We start from the raw sequence: 24,466 nt of genomic DNA on the forward strand, positions 1-24,466 counted from the left end.
TATATAGTAAATATTTAATTAAGCAACACTAACTATATTTGTTTTAATTGAAAAATGCCATTAATCTAACGCACACTCATATAGGTACACTTAGAAAAAACACTAGCAAAATCGTTTGTACACAAAAAATAGTTCACAGTTAACACATAGATATTAATTGAAAGGTTTTCAGTTTTGTTTTGTTCGTTAATAGAATGTACAAAAAGCGTTATAGCTCTGCCGCTGGAAATTATTGTTGAATTTTTGCTTCGCTTTAGAGCCTGTTCTATTCCGCTGGCTGGCCTGACTGCGAGCTGCGAGCTGCGAGTTGCGTGCTGAGCCTGAGCCTGAGCCACGCGGCGTACTGAACGAGTCGGCAACCCTCACTGCTGGCGGCCTAGCGAGCACGGCATGGTCTTTAGCCTGCTAGCATGGGCAGCCGTTGCCGTTATCCTGATAGGGTTGTCAGGCGGCATTTAATATGGCAATATCAAAATGATAATCATTTAAAATAATACATCTTAGATGAGCTGCAAGGTGCATTTTGCATTAAAACTGTGTTCATATAGGTTCTTAGCTTATGAAAAGATCATAAATGCAAGAAATGCAACAGAAAATGGTGTGCACATTATTCTTCAGAACATACTTTTGACACTTTTAGTACATACGGCAACTCTGTACCCTGAGAGCACAATAGCCTTCAACCAACAAGTTTTTGTGCTCTCTGCCTTTGCCGCAATTTTCTCGCAGGAAAACAGGCCCAGCCGCAGTTTAATTCTCTCTTATCCGCCAGCTCTCTTACACACACACACACACACACACGGCAGCTAGAAGCTTTAAAAGCGGCCGCTAAATGCGAAGCTCACATCCATGCAAATGAAGCGAGCAAAACAAAAATACGCAAGCGGAATAGTATGTACAGCATAGATAACAACAAAGTAAGCAATAAATCACCCATGCAAGAGAGAGACAGAGAGAGAGTGTGTGAGTCAAGCTATGGTGGTGCGGGTGAACAACAAGTCACAAGCCGCTAGGCAGACAGTTTTGGGGTTAGCTTTTTCTTCTTTTTGTTGTTCACTTTTCCGGTGTTGCGATTTGCCTGGGCTTTCGTTATTTACTTTGCTGTCGAGTTGCCTATGCTCATTGTTGACATTGTTATTGTTGTTGTTTTTGTTTTGAGACTTGCACATCCCGTCGGGCATTATACTTTACGCTTGCCTGCAGTTCCTTTAGGCCTCTGCAGCTAAAGCTACCTATATGCGTGTGCGTGTGTGTGTGTGTGTGTGTGTGTGTGTGCTCTGCTGCGTGAGTGTTTATATTAAATTTTTAAATGACGACATATTTGTTTTTCATTTGCGGCGGCTCTGTTTTTGAATGTCAAAAGCAGTAATACCCCAAAAAAAAAAAAAAGAAATATTTATTATTACACAAAGGAATTTATATGAAGGCTTAAATTATGTAGCTATCATGGTCAGTGCAGCTGTCAAAGACCCAATCATAACGATCCGCATTACATGTTTCATTTCTCATACCCTAAAGCACAATTAAAGTAAATAAGCCTTTGGAGAGTACTGTACCAAGAGCTCAACTTACACGTGGCATCGTGAGGCAGCGTCGAAAACGCATGCACCGCCTGCCCGGCTCCTCAGGATCGACCTGAGAGAACTCATAAAAGGTCGGGCTCAATAGAAGACCGCCCCAATCGCGGGGCAGGGGCACATCCTGCTCCCGATCACTTTTGAACAGTTTGGCGAAATACTCCATGATCCTGCCGCTTCTTTTGCTCGGTATGCCGTGCATGCTGAGCTGCACTTCGCGCGGATATCGGGCGAACTGCAGCTGTGCCTGCAGAGCGCACACGGGACTGACATGCCCGGCAATGTGTACACTGCGTTTCACGTGCGGCCAAAAGAACTGCAGCGACACATGAGGATTGTTGGTGATCTCGCCCGTCAGGCGACTGCCCAGCGTCGTATAGAATGTGAGCCCAGCGGCATTTATCTGCTCGACGTTGGTCATTCGCGTGACAGGCTGCCCGGCCATATCCACGGTGGCCAAACAGGCCGCCCGAGGCTCGCACCGTGATGCCTCGTTCAGAGCAACCGACAGCCAGTTTTGCAGTACGGCATACGGCTCCCGGATGGCGATGTTATTGGGACACTCGTGCAATTCTGGCGAAATTTCCGATGCAGCTCTGGTGGTCATCCTACGCATCGGCAATTCTTTGCGGCTGCGGGGTGCCAGCAAATGCATCGCAGCTGCGACACCCCGAAGCCTCTGTTTCAAAGCTGGGCCCAGCTTCATTTGAACAAAAATTTCGATACTCACATGCCGAATATGTAGAGAATTGTTTGAATTTTTAGTTATGAAAGCTGAGGAAGAGGTAGAGACAATGAGAGTTGATCCTCTCTTGAAACGAGAGCTCTTTGAATAGTTCGCCTAGGAACCTTGGTTTAATTAAAAGATTTATTAAGGATTTAAATGCTATCAATATACATATTACTAAGGCGCATTTAGCCATTGACAAATCTTGAAATGTTTAGTTTTTTCATTTCATTTGATTATTTTTCACTTTAATACAATCGACTCCTATATTTTGATTATTAATTCATCTATCGCATATTATTTTAGAATATAATTCAACTTTCTGTATAAACTATGGCTTCCTTACTAACTTTTGCCCGTGAACTTTCAAATCTTTTATAATCATGATATTTCAAATTTGTATATTACTCATTACCAAACATTCTGGAAGACATTACAAATGCGCAGCATCTACTATTCTTAGCTCTAGTTCTCCTTAGGGCGCCAAGCGCTCATAGACCCACCCGTTCTCCCCCTTGTGCACCAGCTGGTCATCGACCTCAGCGGCAACTCCGTCGCCACGTCGAAAGCGTATGCGATCGTGTAGGCGATCCGTTTGTCCCTGCCAGAACTCTATGACACTGGGTCGCACCAGGTAGCCGCCCCAGTTGGGCAGCGGCACCTCGCCATCGGCTCCCAGTTTTGCTTTAATGCCCGCCTCCACCTCATCCAGGTAGCTGCGCGAAGGAATGCGCTGACTCTGCGGACTGGCGGCGGCACCAATTTGACTCGCTCGCGGACGCTCGTGGAAGTACTTGAGGGATGCCTCGTGTGAAATCTTTTCGGCGATGCCCTCAATGCGTACGCTGCGACGCAGGGGCATCCAGTAGATGGCAATGGCCACATTTGCATTGCAGGCAATATCCTCCGCCTTGCGGCTGCCGTAGTTGGTGAAGAATGTGAAGCCCTCGGCGCAGGCCTCCTTGATGAGCACAAAACGATTGGAGGGTTTGCCGGACGCGTCCACCGTGGCCAAGGCAGCGGCATTTGGCTCGATGATCTCTTTGGTATTTAGGGCGACATCCAGCCAGTCGCGAAATAGGCAAAACGGATCCTTTACCTTGATGTTCTGCTCCAGAAAGGCATCCTTGCGCTCGTTATATTTCATGCGCAGCGCTAAAATATACATTATTATATATTCATTTCAAAGAGTTTGCGGCCAATCGAGGTCTCACCCGAAAGTTGATCAATGGAAGCCGCTTGACTCATCTTGCGCACAATTTGCAGCAGTCTCACTATGGTTTGAGTTGTGCAAAAGTTAATAGGCGTTGGTTTTATTTAAAGCAACCGCAACGTACTTATCGAAGGTCAAATTAAACTGAAGCACTTTGTTGATTATTGCACTGCAATCTTGCGACACGATGCGATATGAGTAAAACAGCTGTTTACAGCAGGCGACAGCGCTGCCACACTGTTGAATTTGGTTGCTTGAAATGTGCTAAAAAATACCAAAACTCACTTCTGTGCAACTGTTGTGTAAAGGCAACTGCCGCTCCGCGCTAAGCCTAAAAGTACACCATAAATATTTGATTGTACATTTTTTAAATATTAACTGCCAGATAAATTAATAATTAATATATATTTGTTCACATAATTTGACAGCTCTGCCAAAGAGTGATAAATAAACCGCCAAGCCGTGAACAAAAGTAAAGCATATATGTTCTTGCGCGCGCGTATATGTGTTGAGTGTGTGCATGTGTGTGAGAGAGAGTGCGAGAGCGCATATGTCTATGCTAAGGTGTTGTTGTGTTTGCTGCTACTTCCTCAGTTGGCTTAAGTCCTATCTGCCTTTCGAATACGAACAGAGAACAGAACAACTTCAACACGAGCGGCTGCTGGACGTGTGCGAAAGTAAAGCGCATAGAGTGCGAAACGCAAGCGAGAATATATAGAGAAAGGCTAAAGCGGGGCATACACACAAACACACAAACACTCAAACACACACACACACCCACATAAGTAGAAATTAATGATACACAAATAAGTTGAATGCGAAAAAGCAAAAAATTGAAAGCCTAACTCAATAACAGTAATTTATAGTAAGGCTTGTTGTTTGGATTGTGCGTAAAAAGGTTTTGCGATTTTGTGCAACAATAAAGTAGGTTAAATACGAAAGCTTTTCGAAAATTAATTCTTTGGAGGTCGCTCGTAAAAGCGTTATTTAGTAGTGAAAAAAGCGTTGCAGACGTCGGCTGCATGTGTGTATGCGGCGGGGCAGCAGTGAAAAAATGCAGTGCAGCAGCAAAAACAAAAACGAAGCAAAGCAAATGGCTTGATAGGCGACTAAATATATAAAAATTTCAATTCAATTGAAAGATAACCAAAAACGAACGTGATATTTTATACCTGTGGCCTGTTTTTAAGCATAGCCAAAAACACACTCACAAGGACACACTAGAACACACATACACAAGCGACACACACGAACACACACGCAAACTATATAGCAATATATGCCCATTGAGTGCCTTATATCATTTGATAATAATCCACAAGGTGTCTACTATGCCGGACAGGAGCTATCTGGCGTTGTTGATCTTAGCGTCGATGCCACCAAGCGCATTAAAGGTAAGCAGAGAGCAAATACCCTACTCTAACCTAACCTACCCTAACCCACTCCTCTCCTTACTTCACATACACAGACACAGACACACACACACACGTGACTCACACGACTTCTGGGTAATGTGCCGCTTGTGTCGTGTTCACATTTTACATTTGCACTAAAAAAACCCATTTGAATTGTCGAAGGACACGCGCTGATGTCCTTATTAAATTGTATCTCTCAGCGGTCAAACATCAAACCTAACCTCACATATAATTGTCGCCATTTTGAATGTGCTATGCAATTAATGGTTGTTGTTGTTGTTGTTGATGTTGTTGCCATCGCTGCTGTCGCATGTCCCTGCTGAGTTGAGTCGTTGAGCTCGTTACCGTTATTTGCCCGTTGCACAGTTAGTTATTTGCCGCTCTCCCTTTAGTTTCGTTTATGTTGTTGTTGTTGTTGTTGTCATTTTGTGTGGCGTCTGTTTTGGCATGCCGCCATTTTTCATTTATCCATGAACTCGTTAAAGGCGTGGTAAGTGCAATCCATTTGTTGTTGTTGTTGTTGCAGATGATGACGATAAAGTTGTCCGTGTGCATTTTAATTTTGTGGTAATAAGTTTTGTCGTCTGACATTTCAGTTGATTAGTTTGCTGAAAGGGCCACTTAGGAGCAATGGAAATTAACGAAAACTTCATTTAGCAGAAAATAAACTTGATTAAATACTAAGAGCTACGAAAGTACACCAATATTTAGTTTGTCTCTGATATTATTTTGGTTATAATTATTATATGAACGTAGATTATGAAGAAAATCGAACTTTATTAATTGAGGGCCATTTGAGTAAGTGCATTATTTTTGTAGAATCATTTATTCAATTCAAACAGTTGTCCTTCTTCCTCTATTTTTACAGAGCCAAGATAAAATAAATAAAAATATATTTTTGAATATCCCAAAATGCATTTCCCCTCATTTTTCTTTAAAAACAAACATTCACTCTGCATTCTTCATTCCTTTCAGAATTACATACTCTATAAATTAAATACATACTATCTCAGAATTCAAAGCCTACATAAACGTCAACTCTTCAAAATAACGCACATGTCGTTCATGGTAACTCACACATTACTTTGTTATTATCACTATTAATATTAATATATAATATATATATATTATATGCATATTATACATTTAGTAAAAAAAATAAGTTTTTCATTTGTTAAAATGTTCTTTCCAACTTGTTATATTCTTTAAACAATACAATTAGTCTTTATATTCAATTTGCATCTCTTTAATTCTCTCCCTCTTTAACTCTCTTTCTTTCTTTCTCTCTCTCACTTCAGGCATTCATGTCACCGTCAGCGGTTATGCCAAGATACGCTGGATAAAAAAGGGATATCCGCGGGACAGCGAACGCGCCATGTGCCGTGCCTATCGATCGTATCTATCATCGAGATCGTATGTCCTTGGCTCGTGTGCGGGCAACTCGTGCATCGATTGGCTGGCCGGCGAATATTCGTACACGTTTCATGTCATACTGCCCGACAATCTGCCCACATCCTTTGATGGCAAATATGGCCAGATACATTATGAGATTATAACGACGATCGAACGATCGGGTCGCTACCCGAAGGTGTTTAAGCTGCCATTTACCGTGATACAACCGTTGGATCTGAATGCAGATGCTATTTACAGGGTAAGCCACTCCCGAACTAAATGTTCCTCAGCTTTACAAGTGAAATATTTGAAAAGGTGCCGCTGGAGATACTCGATCGCAAGCGCTTCTGGAGCTTTTGCTGCCCAACCGGGCCACTGACGGTCAAATTTTCAACACCCTATTGCGGCTATGCGCCCGGCCAGAAGATACATTTTGTGCTGTACATCAACAACGAGTCGTCGATCGATATAACCGAATGCGAAGTTAAGCTGAAGCAGGAGGTTAGCTATGAATCGCACGATCCGCAGCACGAGTATCGCTACGATAAGCATCTGATAGCTTTAAAGCAGTTCGGCAACGTGTTGCGCTGGTCGAGAAAAGTCTACAGGGGATATTTGGATCTGCCCTCGATACCGCCGACATCGGTGAAGCCGACCTGCCCCATTAGCGTTAACTATTCGATTAAGATCATTGTGAATCCAACCGAATTCCATTGGAAGCTGAAACTCAAAATACCGCTGACCATCGGCAGCATACCCATCATGGATGGACCCGATGCCCTGATGCGTTTCAATCGACGGCAGCAGCAGCATCAAGTAGTTAGCCAACATTTTCAAATGTCAACGCAGCAGAACCAAAGGCAACCACCACAGCAGCGAAGCCAACCAAACAGCAGCAGCAGTGGCAACAACAACATCAACAGCAACAATCAGGCAACACAGGCCATGCAACGCTCGGGTGCAACACTGCCGGCCCAAACGAGTCCTTCATCAACGCCAACGACTGCCGCCCTGAGGCCCATGGCCGCCATGCCAGCAATATTAGTGACCAGCGATAGCGATAGTCCCCCAGATTATATACCCATGAGTAAGACAAACAAACTCGAATAGCTATATAAGACCCAATAGATACTTAGAAAAAATGGTGGCAAAAGAAAGCTTTAGTCTAGCTTGATTCGATTATCCGATTGTTCCCAGGGAAGCTTTATGATAAAGAAATCTGTAATCGATAAATATTTTATAAAAAAAGAATCTAGTTTCCGACGTTTATGTTTAAGAACTTTTAACAAAAAAGTATTGCCAAGAGTCAAGTTGTAGAAAATCCGTTAGAAAAACCTTTGCACAAATTACCATATATCATAATTGTCTAATATTGATCTTTTTTCGTTAATTGCAGTGCCGCCCTCGTACGAAGATGCCATGGCTCTGAGCGAAAAATTTAGCGATGATATTGAATTCCTCACAAATGTTAGCATGAGCAGCATTATGTCCGCTCAGGGCGATGTAACAAGTGAGCGTGAGCCCTTTAAACCGCGTTACCCGGTCTATTACGATTATGAGACACCGACCATACCGCCCGGTAGTGATGATTCCACTGAATCCGACACATAAACCCAAATTGTTACAAAGAACTGTTGCAAAAAAAGAAAAAAGAAAAAAAACGCAAAAAAAAATGAATAACTCAAAAGCAAAGCAAAACTAAACAAATTGAATGGCTGAGTGGCATTTTATTCAAATTAATTTCTTTTATTCCCTTCCATCTCAAAGTAGTTAGATCAAATATTTCTATAAGCTTAAGAACTGCAAAGTGTTGGGTTTCGATTTTGAGTAGTTAAATGAAAAACCAAACAAGATGCCTTATCGCTGTCCGATTGTTATAAAGTTTTTTAATTAAATTTAAACTGCAAGTGCCTGATACTAATTATAGCTCCAGATGTCCGCTTTAAAAACAACAAACTAATTTTAAGAATTTTATAAACAATTTTTATACACACAATATACGTAGTCGAAGATCCAGTATCTTTAAAGTCAGTACATTTTGGTATAAGAAAATATAGAAATTAATATTTGAATTAGCTAAAATTTTACAGATTTCCGAAGTCTGGTTTTTGAACTCTATGCTGTGTATATAAATCTTATGCATCTGCTTATACATCATATATATATATATATATATATACATTCCTTATCTGTTTTATCTGCTTCCATTCTAACCAAATTCTAGTTGTGTATTTTCGTGCGTTCCGATTTTCACATCTTCATATGAATCAAATCTCAATGCTTTGCAGTGCATATTGAATAACTTTTAATTCCTTTGAATTTAATTTTAAATTGCACGTCAAAAGAAAGCAAATCGCATATTCACACTAAGTATGTATGCTCCATTGTATCTTTTATTCATTAAACTTTTGAGAAATTTAACTTAAATATATATATACATATATAAAATAAAATATATATATCATATAAATCATATATTAAAATGGATGTAATTTGTGCTTAGCAATTAAGTTTACAAAATTATTTTGGTAGCCAATAAGTGTTTGTCATAGCTTTATTCACTTGAATTAATTAGTTTGCATTTTTCTGGAAACAACTTTCTTCTAGTTGTAAGCCAAACCGAAGGGTCTCACAAATATACTTAAATTGTAAATTTATTCTCTTGTTACCGCTCCCTCCCCCCCTTCCCAAAAATACATGCAACATTTTGCCTGATTTCGACAACGAACAGAGACTCTCTACAGTGAAACCTCGAATACACAACTTCGCTGTGGAGTGCAGCAGGAAGGGGTCTTGGCAACGGATGCAAATGGACCGAATACCCAAGGAACTGCTGAGCCATTGAACTATGAGAAGAAATAATTGAAGAGCAGCAACAACAATTTACATATTTAATCGAAAATCAAAAATAATCTCGGAAATACATTTAAAATTCATGATCTGATGAAATTCGTTTAACAGCATAATACAATAGATATATTTGCAAAATAACAATTATTCATCTAGTAGAGCGCATAAATTAATCGTAATCTATTTAACAAATTTAAAGTCTATTTGAAACTATTGTTATTTTGTATAGTTTTTTTTGTTTCAAAATTATTTGTCCATTTGTTTTGCGTAAATTTCTTCCTATTTTCAACTTTTAAGGAATCATCTTGAAACAGATTTAAAATTAATTTCAATTTATTTTGTATTCTTATGGCTGAAACTTTAAGAAAGAAAAATGAATAAAAATTGTACGGCATCATATGATAATTACTATAAAAAATAATCACCGTAGTCAAACCCTACTTAGACAAACTTTTTAGGCTTAAGCAAAGTATATAACAATTTGCACAATTTTACCAACAACAAAAACAACAACAACTTAACATTTTCAATGTTTACAATGACTATGAAAAACTATACACAACACTTAAATTTACTAAATGAGAAAATTATATTTCAATTTGTATTGATTTTTGTCCAATCCTAACTAATTAAATATACTAAAATTGTACGTAAATTTATCGTATATATCTTGATTTAGTTCATTTTGCAACTACTTCTATGAAAATTGTTTACGAACTCCTGTGTACTTCCTCTAATTTGTAACCAGTCTAACCAGTAATACGCTTAAGAAATACTCTGTCTTCAATTAATTCAAATTAAACCAAAAATAAATATATATATATATATTATTATGTGTATATCCAAATTGAAGTGTGTTTAAATTTTTTCGTCTTTTTTATTATTATTTGGTAACAAAAACGAAACTCATTTTATGGGAGCTCAATGAACTGTTTCAGACTGGATTTGGTTGGTTTTCGGTTTGGTAAGTAAAGTGCTTGCTTTAAAATAAATACAAACAAATAATAATTGCTTACGTTTTTCGCATACCAAGGAGTTCAATTCAAATATGATAACAAGCTCGTTGCTTTACTTAAATAAACGTTAGTACTTTCGCGATGTTGTACTCACTTTGAAATATATTTGTAGATGGGGTATTATAAGACGTTGTTAGTGTATGACACAGCAGACAACTTAGATCGTAAGATCAAAAAGATATATATTTTTAGGCTGCAATACGTATGGCGATGTTCTCTTATCCAAATAATCCAATTATCTTAGGTTCTATAAGCTGACTTTTCAGCGCTTAAGCTGAACTAAAGAAAACTAAAACTTGAGCTAAGAAAAAACAAATAGTTTTAGTTATTTTTAGCAGCTGTTCAACCATAATAAAAATAGCCATATATAGGAGTCTGGCGGAAGTCTAGAACTTTTAAAGCTAGAGCTATCAAACTCGGCTTTTGGGTTCCCTAGGCAAAGAATACTTAAAGATCATTTATTATATTTTTTTTTACATCTCAGAAAGTAATTAAAAATATATTGCATTCAATTTAATTTAAGCTTATTGCTGAGTCTGAAACAAAATCTGTTTTACTTTGACTCAGAAAATCATTTAAAATATATGTTATTCAATTATTATTTATCTTAAGGGCATGCACAAAGTATTTCTTGGTCTTAAAAGAAAGAACTTCAAGTCTTAATATAATAAAATATTTAATATTTAGAGTGCGAATAGAGTTTATATATATTTATACTTTTATATAAATTTGTTATACTTTTGTTTTACTTTTAATTTGTTATACTTTCATAAACTGATTGAAAATATATTGTTTTCAATAAAATATAATTTTTAGGGCGTGTGTAGAGTATGATTAAGTTTAAGGCAACATTTTTTTTTTCTTTTAAAGCGCATTAGATACCAATTAAAAATATTTTACAGAGTATTCCAAAGTCCTAAATAGTATTTATTATTCTTTTAAATATATTGTAATGTTGTGTTCAATCAAATTTAATTTCAGGCCGTGTACAGAGTATCGCTTAGTCTGTAAAACTCATCTAGGACACTTATGTACATATGAGAGCGACTATTACCGCATAAAATAGCTATTAACTTTTAAAATCTCAAGCACTTTGCAGACTTTCTTTTTGTATCAATCTTTTCATGTAATTCTGCGTTATGTAGCAAGTGGTCGTCGGAGAAATTCCTTTTTGTTTTTCGTGAAAAACAGGCGCAAAACTATTAGAACCCGTTTGCTTAGCCGCATTCAGGTTGGCAACGCAACAGGTTGTTGTACAACTTCAACCAGAGACTTGGTCTAATCTCCAGTGAAATAATAATAATAAAAAAACAGTATACTTATACTTATAAATAAAAGTCGGCGATCTTAGGCGCTGTCGTAAACTGAATTTATCTTTATATCGCGGCAAGAACAGATTTCGAAAACAATTGAAGCAAAAAGTGTGCAACAGTTGTTGTCGTGATTGTTGTTCGAGTCATTGTCATTCTCGCTGTCAATTGCGTGGCGTCTGTCGAGCGGATCGCACTTGAATTTGATCGCGTGCCGCGAAATAGTCAATTTGAAGTCAATTTGTTGTGAATACCCTGTAATTTTGAGAATAATGCACATCGATTGTCAATTTAATTTGTCGCGCGCTTCGGCGGTTTATTACACTGGCGAACAAGTTTCGGGCTCGATTGCGTTTAGCGCCAGCAAGAAGGCGCTGCAGCTGGAGGGTGAGTTGACTTCTGTCAATTGTCAAATGGCATTTTTGTGTTTTTCGGCATTTGGTACAGGCAACTGATTAGATTTGATAACATTTGCCCCCCCAACCCATATCCAGCTGTCAGCATCGGCTTGATTTGCCGCAGCGCAGTCAGCTGGCGGGAGGCAGACCCGAGCTTGCCACTCATCGAGCACAATGATAGCACAGCGGCCACTGAGCCCGGCCACATCAGCTATGTGGCAAACAAGTTGCACTTGCAGCAGACGCAACAACTGTTGCAGACACTCAGCCTGCCACCAGGCGGCACACAGCGCTGCAGCTTTCAATTCGAGCTGCCACACGACTTGCCGGGCAGCTGCCGCCTGCCACTGGGCGCGACTGACTACATGCTGCACGTGACGCTGCAACGTCGTGGCAAGCATGACAAGCATTTTGCGCAGCGCTTGTGCATTAGAAAACGCATCGAACTGGTCGACTTGCTGCCTGCGAGCAGCGCAAGTGCCACACTGCGGCTCAGCTTGCCGCGCAGCGTGTTTGCGCCCGGTCAACGTGTTGCCTATCAGCTGGATGCCACTGTGCCTGCCACATGCCGAACCCGTCTCCTGCAATCGATTACCTATCAAAGCCAACAGCCCGTGGCCAAGGCGAAGCGTGTACTGCGCGCGCTAGACGAGAGCTGCGCCCTGGCCGCTGCACTGCATCTGCCGCTGACGGCGCCCATTATGAGTCAGCTGCCTGGCGAGCCCATTGAGATCGCCTACTATTTGGAGGCATGGAGCAGCTGCAGCGAGCCTCTCCGATTGCCCTTGCTGGTGGGCACTGTGGCGCCACCTGTTGACGTCATAGCCAGTCCAACGGATGGTCCTTCGCTTGGTTTTGTTAACTTGGGTAAGTGTGCACAAACTTAATGCTCTTACAGAGGGTCACGCAATTTAGTTACTCACTTTGGTGCATTAATCTATAATTGTACAACTTATTGCTTCTAAATTGTAAGGATCGACTAGCTAAGGTGATCTTAACGTATCGTATATTTTCCATTCTTAAACATTTATTTGTAAGAGCATTCACTATACGGCACTAGCAACTATTTTATTTCTCATTATTTGTATTAATTTATCGACAAGTTTTCCCTATAATTGTGTATTTGTAAGGGTATTTAATCTTCGCCAGCCGCATTATAACTTTTCCTTATTGTTTATTATAATTTTGCAGCTTTGTGTGAAAATGATTTACTTATTTCATCCATCAATCAGCTGCTGCCCCACAGCTGTTCCAGAGAATTGAACGCCCCGAGCATTGCCAGGCACGGGGAACACCTCAAATTGCTGCGGCGCCAAAAGAAACAGTCGTACGTGAGCTTAGCTTTGCGGTTTTTCTATAAAAACATGTTGCCCACAAATAATCGTCATTGTTGGGAACTCGAGGTATCCAATTAACATAAATATGTACGTGCAGGTCTTTAAATAATTTTAAATGTTTGTCCAGTTTTAATGTGAAATGGTCTGATCCGATTGAGAATGCTTTCGTCTGATATAATACTATCTGGCACCTATCGTATATTAAGTCTTAAAAGCCAATCGAGTTAATATCTGAAAAAAAAATGTTAATATACTATCAGGTCTTGCTAAGTATATTACGAAAGAAAGGCACAGAGCTTTATGAATACAAAACAATAATTATTTTATTCAATCTCAATGATATTTGAAGAATTCTCAAAAAAACTAGACTTAAAAAAAAATATATATATGTATATGTTGATTTGAATACAAATAGGAGAAATGTTTGAAATTTTTTAAATATTTTTTTAATATTTCCTTTAAAGACTAATTAAATTATTTAACTTGTTTAATCATGAATCCTAAAATTGCATTTAATTACTATTTAAAGTATTTAATTAAAATAATACACTTGCGAACTTTCAAATATTCCTTGCTTGTGTAAAAGCTGATAGACCCTAATGAACTCAAAAATTGGTATAATAAACATATTGTAAAGAATAATAATAATCATTATTAATTATTTTTTAATTATTTAAAAACTAATTTCAATTAATTATTTTTCTTTTGCATTTGGTGCTTTATATATTCGTATGAATTAGTTGTTGTATATATTAATAATAAAAAAACCATAATAATACTAATAATAATTATTATAATTATAATGACAATAATAATGATAACAGAAATAATAATAATAACAATAATAATAAAAATAATAATAATAATAATAATAATAATAATAATAATAATAATAATAATAATAATAATAATAATAATAATAATAATAATAATAATAATAATAATAATAATAATAATAATAATAATAATAATAATAATAATAATAATAATAATAATAATAATAATAATAATAATAATAATAATAATAATAATAATAATAATAATAATAATAATAATAATAATAATAATAATAATAATAATAATAATAATAATAATAATAATAATAATAATAATAATGATAATAATAATAATAATAATATTAATGACAATAATAATAATAATAATAATAATAATAATAATAATACTTCTAATCATAGCAATTATAATAATAATAATAAAAATAATAATAATAACAATACTGATACTAATACCAATAGTAATAATAACAACTAATGAAAATAGTTATATGCTTTCTAATAATCAAAACAATAACATAAAACAGCAATAACTGCTGCTGCTTGTTTTAAAGAGAACCAATTGAGTTCTCCTTGAATTTAATGCTTCCATAAACACACTTGGGCCCAAATCCATTTATGGTCCTTGTTGTTGTGCCCTAATCAAATACGCGAAGCCATATTGTGGGAACGGGTCAAGGCGAGCTTGTTGCCGCAATTATCTACAGTAAATTGAGTAAACCGCGTGCGTGGGCTATCTGAGGAGCTCGGAGCTCGGCAAGTGCTCAGTAATGCTGTAAAATGTTGTTGCCACATTTTGTGGCACCAATGGTGTGCAGCTCATTTAAATCGGATGCGTGCAAGCTTTGGGCTGCACTTATTTGCCGCCAAAAAAAATACAAGTTGACAGTTTTGGCCACGAAATATGAAAAACATGCGCCAAAAGCAAAGAAAATAAAAAAAAAAACAAATAGAGCGCCGCTGACCTCGCCATTGAGGACATGGCGGCGCAGTTATTATTGTTTTGGGGTTCAGCCTTTTCGGGGCGGCAGTCGAACAAAGAAACTGAAAGGCCCCAAGCAACAACAAGGCATTGCTCCATTTGGTAACGTTTTAGCTATGAAATATTTGACCAGAAGCAGACAGTAGACGGTTACACAGACGCATGGCGCCAACTTATCGATTCGCGCCCCTCGCCCTGGCAAAAGCGAAAGCACGGCCGGATGCTGCGAGCAAGCGAGAGGCCAAGAGCCACGCACAACACAAAGGCGGAGCTCAGTGCGCGTCTGGCTGTGCCAAAGTTCAGTTGAGTTTTAATATCCTGTTCCCTGTTGTCTGTTGTCTGTGATGTGAAGTGAAGTGCATCCTCGCTGTTAGCCATGCCCACCACCTGTGTTTTTCAGCTGGATCGCCTGAATCCCGTCTACAACAGCGGCGAATATATCAGCGGACGCATTCTGCTGCGCACGGACAAGGTGAAGCGCGTGAATGGTGGGTGTTGCCCCAAATTGGAGACCCATTCGCGAGCTCCAGCTCAATTTGATGCCTGTTGTTATTCCCCGCAGCTGTCTATGTCACCCTGGAGGGTGAGGCCAAGGTGCAGTGGTCGATGAGCGGCAAAACTGAGACCTCCAACTATTCGGGCCATCAGCAGTATCTGCACACGCGGACCAATGTCTTTGATAACTCCCTGTTCCGTGCCGGGGTGCATGTTTATGTGTTGACCCTGCGCATTCCCCCCGACTGCCCCAGCACCTGCAAGGGTCCGTATGGCTATATCGCGTACAATATATCGCTGACCATCGACAAGCCCTGGGGCTTCGATGAGATCTTTCGCAAACCCATTATGGTCGTTCAGACATTGGATCTTAACTATAACTCGGAGTTCGCGGTAGGTTATTCGAATGTGGCAATTAATTGCAAATTGACGTGGCAAGAAAAAATAATTTGTAATTGAGGCGCAATATGTGTGTGTGTGCGTGTGTGTGTGCAAGTCAAGATTAGAACTTTATTTGTAGTGACAAGACATTTAAATATATATATTTGATATAATATTCGGATATTGGACGGATTGTTCCGATAGAGCTTATGTGATATGACATGCATTAGGAAAGCACGAATAGTTATCTTGAACTTGCCGAAGTTTAAATACAATTAAAGACATAAACAAATCGTTTGAGCAGCATTAAAGCATATTTGTTTATCGATTAATCATAGCAACTATATATATGATATAGGGGTCCGATTTTAATGTCAGATGCATGCTAAGGTTAATAATGATTATTAACTATAGTTGGTAACTTTTGAAGAGATATACTGAAATACAAAAGAGAATCTTTAACCGATTTTTCATTCAATGATTGAAGTTGTTAATTGAGAAAATTGTTTAAGATATCTTGAGAAAAACTAAAAAGATTTTGAAACAGAAAACAACATTTTCTACCAACTTTTGCACTTTTGAACTGATAGATAAAATCGAGAAAGCGTCTGGAAAACCTGATAAAGAAAAGTTTTTGTCATATTGGGTCGTACTTGTCTTGAGGCTTGCGAAGTGCTCAGAACACATTTTATTTATGTAATAATATATCGAATATAATATATCGAATATTCTGTTCACAATTCTTTTGCGATTCCTTGGCACAGCTGCCCGTCAAGGATGAGAACATTAAATACCTCTGCCATTGGCCCTGCATCTCCGGGCCCATTAGCTCCAGCTTGGCACTGCCCGCCTCTGGATTCACGCCACTGCAGGAGGTGCCATTCAGCGTGGAGGTGGACAACCAATCGCCGCACTATGATATCATTGGCCTGGAGGTGTCCATAAAGCAACATTTTGTGTTCCTCTCGCGCAAGCCGGTCAAACGGAACTTCTACACGAAAACGCTCTGCAAGGACATGATCACGGATCGCACCTTGAGACTGTCCAAGCGGGTGTACGAGTCGAGCATCTGTGTGCCCATGGATACGGCCCGTTCCACGCTAAATCCCAACTACATTGTATTCCTGCACTATACGCTGCAGGTCAAGCTGAAGACGGGCTACTTTCACTACGATACGGACTTGTCTGTTCCGATTGTGGTCGGCACCACGCCGTTGCAGCATTTGCGTGCCACCGTGCTCACACAGCAGCCGGCGCGACGCACTACGACGCCGGAGCGACAGCGCCTGATCGAGCGGGTGCAGCCGCGACCCGCAACGGTGGAGGAGGAGACGCCACAAGAAACTGAGGCGGCAGCCGACGAGACGCATCAGGTGGTGGAGGATGATGAGCCGCCCTCGTATGACAGTTGCCGTGAGTATATCGTTGATGAATATGCTGCACGCCACAATACACAATACATTTTCTCTTGGAACAGTGCCGCCATCCTTTAGCTTTGCCACCTTGGGTGGCAGCCAGCCGACGCTGGAGAGTCAGCCGCGCATCCATCTGCCTAAATTTCCGGGCTTTAGCACATTTGTAGGCACGGCGCCCGCGCATGACCTGATCCTGGAGGATTCCGGCCTGGATATGCATTACTATCGTTCGTATGGCTCACTCGATACGGATCACACGGGTCGCAGCCTGGATACCTTCGGATCGCTATGTGGTCCCATTTCCGAGCCGGGCGAATCGGAGCAGCAGCAGCTACTGGCCGTGCTGGATGTCACGGCCCAGGTGCATCAGCCTGCGCCGCTGCAAACCCAGGCAGAGCATCAATTCTAAATGCAAGTGTCTTAAGCCTAAACCACGGTGGTATCTTACGTAAGATTGTGCTAAACTTAAGTGTTCAGAGCTAGGTAATTGAAATATTTTTTCAAGTGTATCATTATCCGTCTTATTGGAAGCGCTCACAGCTCATATAACTATACTTTACTGCCATCCAAAATTCAAATCTATTCCAAGCGAACCTATAATGTGCCAACAATGTTTTTTAGCATATTATTCCATGGCTTTTTACATGCATATTTACGATTAAATTAATTGAAATAATCTATTTAAGCTAAGACTAACGTGTTCATAATTGGACAATAAATTCGTATACAAACCCAAGTGCCAAGATCTTATACTAGCTACGATGTGCTTCATTTGGAAAACTAAAGAAATTTATTTCCGATTTGCAACATTCACAAGTTTGTCTCAGCTCAATCGTCGACCGACATATTTAATATTTCCTTATATGTATTTTACTCTTCATTCAATCTTTACTTACATTTAATTTATAAATTTCAAATTGAAATTTTTATTTGAGAAAACTGTATTTGTTTTAAATATATCTCTATACTTAATATTTTATTGCTGTACATTATAGGATATATAAAAATTTCCATGTTCTGCCAAACTTATTATGTCAAAAAAATTCAATTTAGAATGCCCTACTTAGAATTCCAACTATCGTGATCCCCGATCATTATCATTTTTCCCCCTAGGTTGATCCTACATCTAGGTCTGATATGTGCCTATAATATATATGATAATATTTAATAAATATTATATTATTTATTTTTTCCACATTTTCTAGAATATAAGTGTCGAAAAATTAGAAAATGCAACTTTAATATACATTTGGAGGGTTTCTATATTTCTTTCAAACTCACTGTCAAAATCATCAAAATAACCTGAATCCTTAACAACTTTTACACGTCAACTTTTCCAGCTACAAGAACTGTGGCAAGAGTTAACGAATTTTCATGCGGAATACATTTTTTGTTACCGGTTTGTACTCTAGGAAATGAGAATTAAGGAAAATATTACGGTTTTCAAATATTTTCCAAAATTTCAGCTATTTTGTGTGTCAAAAAATGGTTGTTCCTTTTTTTTTCTTTATTCTAATTCTATTATTTACAATATGCTGTTACTGTAGCTAAGCAAATTTTGAACAGCTTGTGGATCGGGAGTTCAGGCTAACAGTAGCTTTGGCTTAAGGCAGCTTAGTTTAGATATTTACATTTTGTTGGAGGTTTATGTACATGTCTATTTTTTAGGGCTAGATTAATTTGTTGAGGGTCTGCATGCCAGGTCTAGTCAAATATTAGAATATTTTAATTTTGCATATCATATCGAATTTGCACACCAGTAATCATTTATTTTGCACTCTAGGAAATAAGAACTTGAGAAAATACCAAGTTTTTCCGTTATTTCTCGTAATATTTTCAAAAATGTTAACAATTGCGGGTGTCATTATTTTTGCGGAGTTTAATATCTTGGTAATAGTTTTTGGCAGAGCCGTTTGAGCCTTGATAGCTACGAATAAAGCCGGAGATCTTGGGATAAGCATATATATATAAGTATATGAATGTCTGTGAATGTGTTTGAGTATGTATTCGTATTTATTGGCTTGTTTTGATTCGCCTGAATGTATGCAAATGCTTGGCAATTGTCGCACGTCGGGCGGATCGCGTATTTAATTAAATTTGCTAATTGTTTATGACAAATAAGTGCTCGTCGCTTGCACCCAGCAAACGGCAGCAGGGCCACAGACCCCGTCTGGGCGATTAGATAAACAAACAAATAACACTTGGCCAACATGCTGAATGCCGATAAGGTCCGCAACGCCGGCCCGCTTAATAGGCCAAACATTTGTCCAGAGTTTGGCAGACAGTGCGCGTCAGTCGAGCGGTAGAGAATTGTTCCACAATGAGCCAAAGCTGTGACCTGCAATTGGAGCGGCCCAGTGGGGTCTATTATGCCGGCGAGACGGTCAACGGGCATATCTATTTAACCCTGCCGGAGCGTGCGCTAATCAAAGGTGAGTCATGCCGTGCGCCCAGGTGATAAGGCATGATTCATGCGTTGATCAAACCAATTTGATCGCAAGCAATCTGTAAGATAAGCAAATGCATTTGTTATTTGTTTGCTATATATTATTTACAGCCATTGCCCTGGAATCGAATGGCTATGCGTGCAGCTCCTGGCTGAAGCCGCAAAAGCAAAAAAAACAAAAGTCCAAGGGCAAGCCACAGGTGGCCAAGCCGCCCGTTGCCTTTGGCCAGCGTGTGGATTACTTTGCCAAGGTGGACTACTTTGACGGCTCGGAGGCAGCGCTGCCGCAGCTGATGGCAGCGGGCGCCTATAGATACGATTTCAGTGTACAGCTGCCGCAGAGCTGCCCCAGCAGCTATGAAGGCGCCCATGGACATATACGCTACACGCTCCAGCTGAGCTTGCAACGCAGCGCGGAGCTGCCACCGGAGCCGGCACTGACACGCCAATTGCAGGTGCTGCAGCGCTGTGAGCTGGGTCCGCAGCCGGGTGAGCTGCTGACACCCAGCGAGGTGAACGCCTTGGAGCAGACGCCCTCGCTCAAGTTCTGGCAGCGACCGCTGCAGCTGCAGGTGGACATACCCCGCACCGGCTACGAGCCGGGCATGGGCATCTCGGTGCACGTGCGGCTGCACAATGGGCAGCAGCTGCCCCTAAAGGCCATCGTCTACAAGCTGAATCTGGTCAGCACGCATGTCGGCTGGCAGCTGGACAAGCCGAAGCATGTGGCCAGCCAGGTGGAGCGTCGCTGTCTGGTCAGCAGCAGCCATCAGCTGAGCACGTGTCCACGCAACGAGCTGATCAATTTTCAGCATCTGCACACGTTGCAAGTGCCACAGACCCCGCCCACATTGAGCGCCACCGCCTGCGCCTGCCTGCAGCTCAGCTACGAGCTGGAAGTCCTTGTGCAGACCAATGCTCCAGATCGTTTTATTGCGGCCCAGCTGCCGATTATCATATGCCAGACGCCGACCATGCAGGCGGGCATCTCTCGCTCTCTGGGCGAGCTACGCGCAGTGGGCGTGGCCGGCGCATCCAATCAAACGCGAGAAGCGGGCAACTTTGCCACAGCTGCGACCAATTTAAGCGCCTCCGTGAGCTCTCTGGGTGAGCTGAGCAGCATTTTGTACTTGGATTAAATGTATTAATTTGTGCTTTTTGGAATCTCCAACAATAGCTTCCAACTTCCGTGAAGCCGAATTCATGGTGGCCACCAATCTGAACAGGGATAAGCACGCCATGTCCGGGGAACAGCTTGATTTCAGACCGCGTTATCTGTACTACGAAATGGATAATGCTGAAACCGAAAAAGTGCTCTAAAAAGCAGGCAACTACTTACATATATTTATGTAACATTATTCTATTTATTTTGCTTTTATGCACACAGTTGTTTTTAATTTATTCAATTTATTAGAAATCTTGCCTTTTAGAGGGTAGCTTGGCGCCGTGCGTCTGCTTCGAATCCCGAAATGTTTCTTTATATATACAAATAATACATTTATGAAGATGGGAAAACTTAAAAAAGAATATATTTATACCGGAGTGAAAATATATTAAAACAAAATTGTTTCATTTTGAATTTTAAAACTAAATATTTTAAATAATAATTTATTTTCTTGCTTTCTTATAAGTAGAGTTCGAGATATATTTGGGAAAAAAAGGTCGATAGTTCGGAAAATATATTAAAACAAAATTGTTTCATTTTATATTTTAATAAATTAGAGCCCGGATATAAAATATATATTAAAATAATAATTTATATTCTTGTTTTCTCGACATATGTTTGGAAAAAAAATGTAGATAGTTCGATCCACTGTGCTAACCAGCTTTCAGTCCTTGGGTTCAATAATTGAACTCTGTTTTCGAAATCCTTCACAAATTTGTTTTGTCATATAATTGCAAATATAAATAAATTAACGTAAATAAATATCTATAAATTAATAAATTTGATTTGCGCCAAGCCTATTTATATTTTGGGGCTGGGTCTACCTCAAACCTCTTTAATTTTGAACCAAAACATTTTGAAGAAACTTTCTATAAATTCGTACTATATATGTAAGAAGAGTATACATGTTCCAAGCCCAGGCTGGAGTAAATCATAATGTTGTATATTGGCTGTTTAGAAGACAGATATATTAGCCAGATTTGTAGGGTATATGGACAGCCTAATAGCCAGAACTATTGACAGTTGGCAGCTCTCATAACATGCATGATAATTAATACAATATACGTACATGTATTTATATGCAATCGCATTCACAATAAGCATATGCATTTACTTTTACTTAAAGAACGTATAAAATAATGCGTTTCTTAAAAAGTATAAACTTGATACCAGGCTTATAAGGTATTTAAATATAATGTCATACAAATAAATTCACGAGCAACTTAATCCTTGCAGGTTGTCTAATCTCGAGCTGGTGCACTGGGATTATGTGGCAGTGACAACAGCGGCACATTCGGTGCTTCCACGGGCGGCGCCGTGGGCGTGGCAAAGTTTGTGTACATGGGATAGAGTGGTACGAAATCGTCGGTCCGATTGTGCTCATTCACGTCCGTATCCACGAATCTTTCACCAATATGCGTGGCTTCCTCGAACGTGGGCGGCTCTGCGAAAGGGATGAGAAGCAGTTTTTGTGAGACTCCAAAACTTTGACGAATTATAATCGAGGTACTCACTGCACGTGTCATAGCTCGGTGGGAGATCGGCTGCTGCACCCGCTGGCGTGTCCGGCGTTTCGGGTATCCACTCGGCCACGTGGCTGGGATCCTGGGCACTCTGTGCCAGCGGTATGGTGCCAACTATGATGGGCATATCGATTTCCGAGTTCGAATGGCAATCACCCGTCTTGATGGCCATCTTGATCTGGTAGGATACGTTGATGATGCGATCGATCCGTGATGTGGGTGCCACGGGTGGTATAACCAGGCTGGCATTGATCAAGCGCTTGGATAAGCGCCGCACCTGCTCCGGCTGATACTCCTGGCAGAGAGTATTCTTGTGGGTGCGTGATTTATAGGTGGGCACACTAGCCCGGAACTCGTAGATCTGTATTAGGGAGATTTCAATGCCTTGCAGATCGTAGCCATGCGACTGGTTATCTATCTGCAGGGTATAGTTTATTCTCTGGCCCGGCGCATAGCCGCCAAAGGGTATCGTCAGAGTCGAGATGACCGGACCCGAGGAACAGGGCCAGCAGCAAAAGTACTTGATGTCCTCGCTCTTGATGGGTATCTGTGTAGAATGGCACGGCCAGGTTAAAGGCATTGCATATGGATTAGCCAAGACACGCTCACCAGCATCTCCGGATACATGTTCAGATTGTAGGTCTGCAGCACGGTCAGCGGCTGTTTGAACTCGTTGTTGAAGCGCCAGGAACGATCCACAACGAGTGACACCTCATACCCGATCTTGCCGTACTTCTCCACACAAGTCGTCGGGCATTCCAGCGGCAGGGGTATGCAGAATGTGTAGGTGTGCGTGCCTGCCGGCAAATCGCCCTCCCCAAACACATTTGTGCGCGTATTCAAATACTTTTCGGTGCCACGATAATATTCCGTATACGTTTCAGTTTTACCGTTAACGGTGCGCGTGCGTCGCTCCTCCCAACGCACCTTCGCCTCGCCCGCGAACAAGATGAAGACGGCTGTTCGAGATAAGAAAACAAAACAAATGCCAAACATGAAACATAAGAGAGCTTTCTGTGTGAAACTGTTGAGCTTTGCCTTTTTGCAGGTTGCGCTTTGTGTCGTCGGCTGCTGTCTGCCGGCTGCGCTTTGTTTTTTTTTTTATTAAATACGTGACGCACAGTGGTGACGAACTGTTTAAAACTTCGATAACGTTGAAGCTAATGAGAAAAAAATTACTTTTATTAATTTTTTTTTTTGAATTATATAAATTTAACAAACAGCTTGCGAGTGAAGAGTGAGAAGCAAGTGCTGACAAATGACACCTTCCGATATTATCTAATAGATATTTTATATAATTATATATTTGGAATAGTTCACAAAAGCCTGTAGCGCATCTGGCAGTTGACCATAACGCAGTAAATTGCGGTATTCCTAGTAGTTTTTTTTGTTTTTTCACCACACCACATTATTTCATTGCATGTCTTATCAAATTTATATGTACATAAAGCCAAGTATGTGATGAGCAGAATTTAGAGGAGCTTTCTGTTAACTTTTGGCGTCTGGCATTACCATTGACGGACTTGTTGCTTGTTGTTTTTAAAACAATGCGTCCATTAATCGTTTCGCCGCTGTAGTAAACCGGATGGGGCCGATCGAATTCGAAAACACAATTCGAGGGCATGGTAAAAGACACGAATATTAATTATATGGCACAGTACAAACACACCCTAGCGCAAAAGTATTTGCAAAGTAAATTACATATATATTATATAAAACATATTTCACTTGAATTTAAACTATTAATTGAACAAAGCACGCGAGTTTAGCCCGCGTTAAACCCGCCGCGCCGAACAATCCAAGCACAAATGAAAAGTCGAAGATTTCAAATTAGCTGAAAATGAAATGTTTGAGAGCGCGAGAGAGCCAAAATGTGACATCATCAGTTGAGAGAGCCAACCCAAAAAAAGCGAAATCGAAAGCTCATTAATATTGTTCTCACTACAAATGGCAGCGTTCGCTCGAAAGAGTATAAAAGCATAAGAGTGACAGAGAGAGAACGAGTGCTGCTGAGTGAGCGCTTTTAAGCT

At 40.1% G+C, this 24,466-nt stretch overlaps 7 protein-coding genes across 9 annotated transcripts; 4 read left to right on the forward strand and 3 right to left on the reverse strand.

Moving 5' to 3' along the window:
• Positions 1-1,393: 1,393 nt before the first annotated feature.
• LOC135435169 (pyridoxine/pyridoxamine 5'-phosphate oxidase) lies at positions 1,394-2,338 on the reverse strand. The gene is made up of 2 exons (XM_064692077.1): positions 1,573-2,338; positions 1,394-1,512 (listed from the first exon to the last, which is right to left on the reverse strand). Exons 1-2 carry the CDS (start codon positions 2,281-2,283, stop codon positions 1,429-1,431), a joined length of 795 nt encoding a protein of 264 aa, XP_064548147.1. The 5' UTR covers positions 2,284-2,338; the 3' UTR covers positions 1,394-1,428.
• Positions 2,339-2,663: 325 nt separating this feature from the next.
• On the reverse strand, positions 2,664-3,889 carry sgll (sugarlethal). Its single transcript, XM_064691628.1, has 3 exons — positions 3,642-3,889; positions 3,519-3,578; positions 2,664-3,459 (listed from the first exon to the last, which is right to left on the reverse strand). Coding segments are annotated over exons 1-3 (741 nt in total). The 5' UTR covers positions 3,643-3,889; the 3' UTR covers positions 2,664-2,779.
• A 249-nt stretch (positions 3,890-4,138) lies between these two features.
• LOC135434874 (arrestin domain-containing protein 17) lies at positions 4,139-9,193 on the forward strand. Of its 2 annotated transcripts, none has more exons than XM_064691605.1 (5): positions 4,139-4,911; positions 6,231-6,583; positions 6,640-7,411; positions 7,721-7,903; positions 9,056-9,193. In XM_064691605.1, exons 1-5 carry the CDS (start codon positions 4,797-4,799, stop codon positions 9,184-9,186), a joined length of 1,554 nt encoding a protein of 517 aa, XP_064547675.1. In that variant the 5' UTR covers positions 4,139-4,796; the 3' UTR covers positions 9,187-9,193. The 2 variants fall into 2 exon arrangements, with proteins under 2 accessions (XP_064547675.1, XP_064547685.1); XM_064691615.1 differs by having other exon boundaries at positions 4,140-4,911; positions 7,721-7,834.
• A 2,434-nt stretch (positions 9,194-11,627) lies between these two features.
• On the forward strand, positions 11,628-16,668 carry LOC135434914 (uncharacterized). Of its 2 annotated transcripts, XM_064691698.1 has the most exons (4): positions 11,628-11,887; positions 11,995-12,765; positions 13,090-13,322; positions 16,652-16,668. In XM_064691698.1, exons 1-3 carry the CDS (start codon positions 11,773-11,775, stop codon positions 13,311-13,313), a joined length of 1,110 nt encoding a protein of 369 aa, XP_064547768.1. In that variant the 5' UTR covers positions 11,628-11,772; the 3' UTR covers positions 13,314-13,322; positions 16,652-16,668. The 2 variants fall into 2 exon arrangements, with proteins under 2 accessions (XP_064547768.1, XP_064547756.1); XM_064691686.1 differs by lacking the exon at positions 16,652-16,668 and having other exon boundaries at positions 11,631-11,887; positions 13,090-13,547.
• Positions 15,041-18,136, forward strand: LOC135434911 (arrestin domain-containing protein 3). Its single transcript, XM_064691670.1, has 4 exons — positions 15,041-15,499; positions 15,574-15,899; positions 16,652-17,300; positions 17,365-18,136. Exons 1-4 carry the CDS (start codon positions 15,388-15,390, stop codon positions 17,709-17,711), a joined length of 1,434 nt encoding a protein of 477 aa, XP_064547740.1. The 5' UTR covers positions 15,041-15,387; the 3' UTR covers positions 17,712-18,136.
• A 1,399-nt stretch (positions 18,137-19,535) lies between these two features.
• LOC135435364 (arrestin domain-containing protein 17) lies at positions 19,536-21,255 on the forward strand. Its single transcript, XM_064692384.1, has 3 exons — positions 19,536-19,734; positions 19,860-20,855; positions 20,926-21,255. Exons 1-3 carry the CDS (start codon positions 19,623-19,625, stop codon positions 21,066-21,068), a joined length of 1,251 nt encoding a protein of 416 aa, XP_064548454.1. The 5' UTR covers positions 19,536-19,622; the 3' UTR covers positions 21,069-21,255.
• A 420-nt stretch (positions 21,256-21,675) lies between these two features.
• LOC135434080 (arrestin domain-containing protein 3) lies at positions 21,676-24,219 on the reverse strand. The gene is made up of 4 exons (XM_064690458.1): positions 23,949-24,219; positions 23,046-23,395; positions 22,428-22,983; positions 21,676-22,357 (listed from the first exon to the last, which is right to left on the reverse strand). Exons 1-4 carry the CDS (start codon positions 24,058-24,060, stop codon positions 22,155-22,157), a joined length of 1,221 nt encoding a protein of 406 aa, XP_064546528.1. The 5' UTR covers positions 24,061-24,219; the 3' UTR covers positions 21,676-22,154.
• Between the last annotated feature and the right edge of the window lie 247 nt (positions 24,220-24,466).

Source organism: Drosophila montana, unplaced genomic scaffold, assembly GCF_035044405.1.
Source record: "Drosophila montana isolate Dmon_TW-CO22-7 unplaced genomic scaffold, ASM3504440v1 contig_1505_1, whole genome shotgun sequence".
Classification (NCBI taxonomy): Eukaryota; Metazoa; Arthropoda; class Insecta; order Diptera; family Drosophilidae; genus Drosophila; species Drosophila montana.

Coding starts and splice junctions, on each gene's coding strand:
- LOC135435169 (XM_064692077.1), bottom strand. CDS start 2,283: ATGAAGCTGGGCCCAGCTTTGAAACAGAGGCTTCGGGGTGTCGCAGCT. Junction 1,513..1,572: donor GCTGCCTCACGATGCCACGT/GTAAGTTGAGCT, acceptor ATTGTGCTTTAG/GGTATGAGAAATGAAACATG.
- sgll (XM_064691628.1), bottom strand. Junction 3,460..3,518: donor TTCCATTGATCAACTTTCGG/GTGAGACCTCGA, acceptor TGTATATTTTAG/CGCTGCGCATGAAATATAAC.
- LOC135434874 (XM_064691605.1), top strand. CDS start 4,797: ATGCCCATTGAGTGCCTTATATCATTTGATAATAATCCACAAGGTGTC. Junction 6,584..6,639: donor ATGCAGATGCTATTTACAGG/GTAAGCCACTCC, acceptor ATATTTGAAAAG/GTGCCGCTGGAGATACTCGA. Junction 7,412..7,720: donor CCCAGATTATATACCCATGA/GTAAGACAAACA, acceptor CGTTAATTGCAG/TGCCGCCCTCGTACGAAGAT.
- LOC135434914 (XM_064691698.1), top strand. CDS start 11,773: ATGCACATCGATTGTCAATTTAATTTGTCGCGCGCTTCGGCGGTTTAT. Junction 11,888..11,994: donor GAAGGCGCTGCAGCTGGAGG/GTGAGTTGACTT, acceptor ACCCATATCCAG/CTGTCAGCATCGGCTTGATT. Junction 12,766..13,089: donor GCTTGGTTTTGTTAACTTGG/GTAAGTGTGCAC, acceptor ATAATTTTGCAG/CTTTGTGTGAAAATGATTTA.
- LOC135434911 (XM_064691670.1), top strand. CDS start 15,388: ATGCCCACCACCTGTGTTTTTCAGCTGGATCGCCTGAATCCCGTCTAC. Junction 15,900..16,651: donor ACTATAACTCGGAGTTCGCG/GTAGGTTATTCG, acceptor TCCTTGGCACAG/CTGCCCGTCAAGGATGAGAA. Junction 17,301..17,364: donor GCCCTCGTATGACAGTTGCC/GTGAGTATATCG, acceptor CTCTTGGAACAG/TGCCGCCATCCTTTAGCTTT.
- LOC135435364 (XM_064692384.1), top strand. CDS start 19,623: ATGAGCCAAAGCTGTGACCTGCAATTGGAGCGGCCCAGTGGGGTCTAT. Junction 19,735..19,859: donor GGAGCGTGCGCTAATCAAAG/GTGAGTCATGCC, acceptor TATTATTTACAG/CCATTGCCCTGGAATCGAAT. Junction 20,856..20,925: donor CGCCTCCGTGAGCTCTCTGG/GTGAGCTGAGCA, acceptor CTCCAACAATAG/CTTCCAACTTCCGTGAAGCC.
- LOC135434080 (XM_064690458.1), bottom strand. CDS start 24,060: ATGCCCTCGAATTGTGTTTTCGAATTCGATCGGCCCCATCCGGTTTAC. Junction 23,396..23,948: donor AAGCAACAAGTCCGTCAATG/GTAATGCCAGAC, acceptor TATCTCGAACAG/CCGTCTTCATCTTGTTCGCG. Junction 22,984..23,045: donor ACATGTATCCGGAGATGCTG/GTGAGCGTGTCT, acceptor CATTCTACACAG/ATACCCATCAAGAGCGAGGA.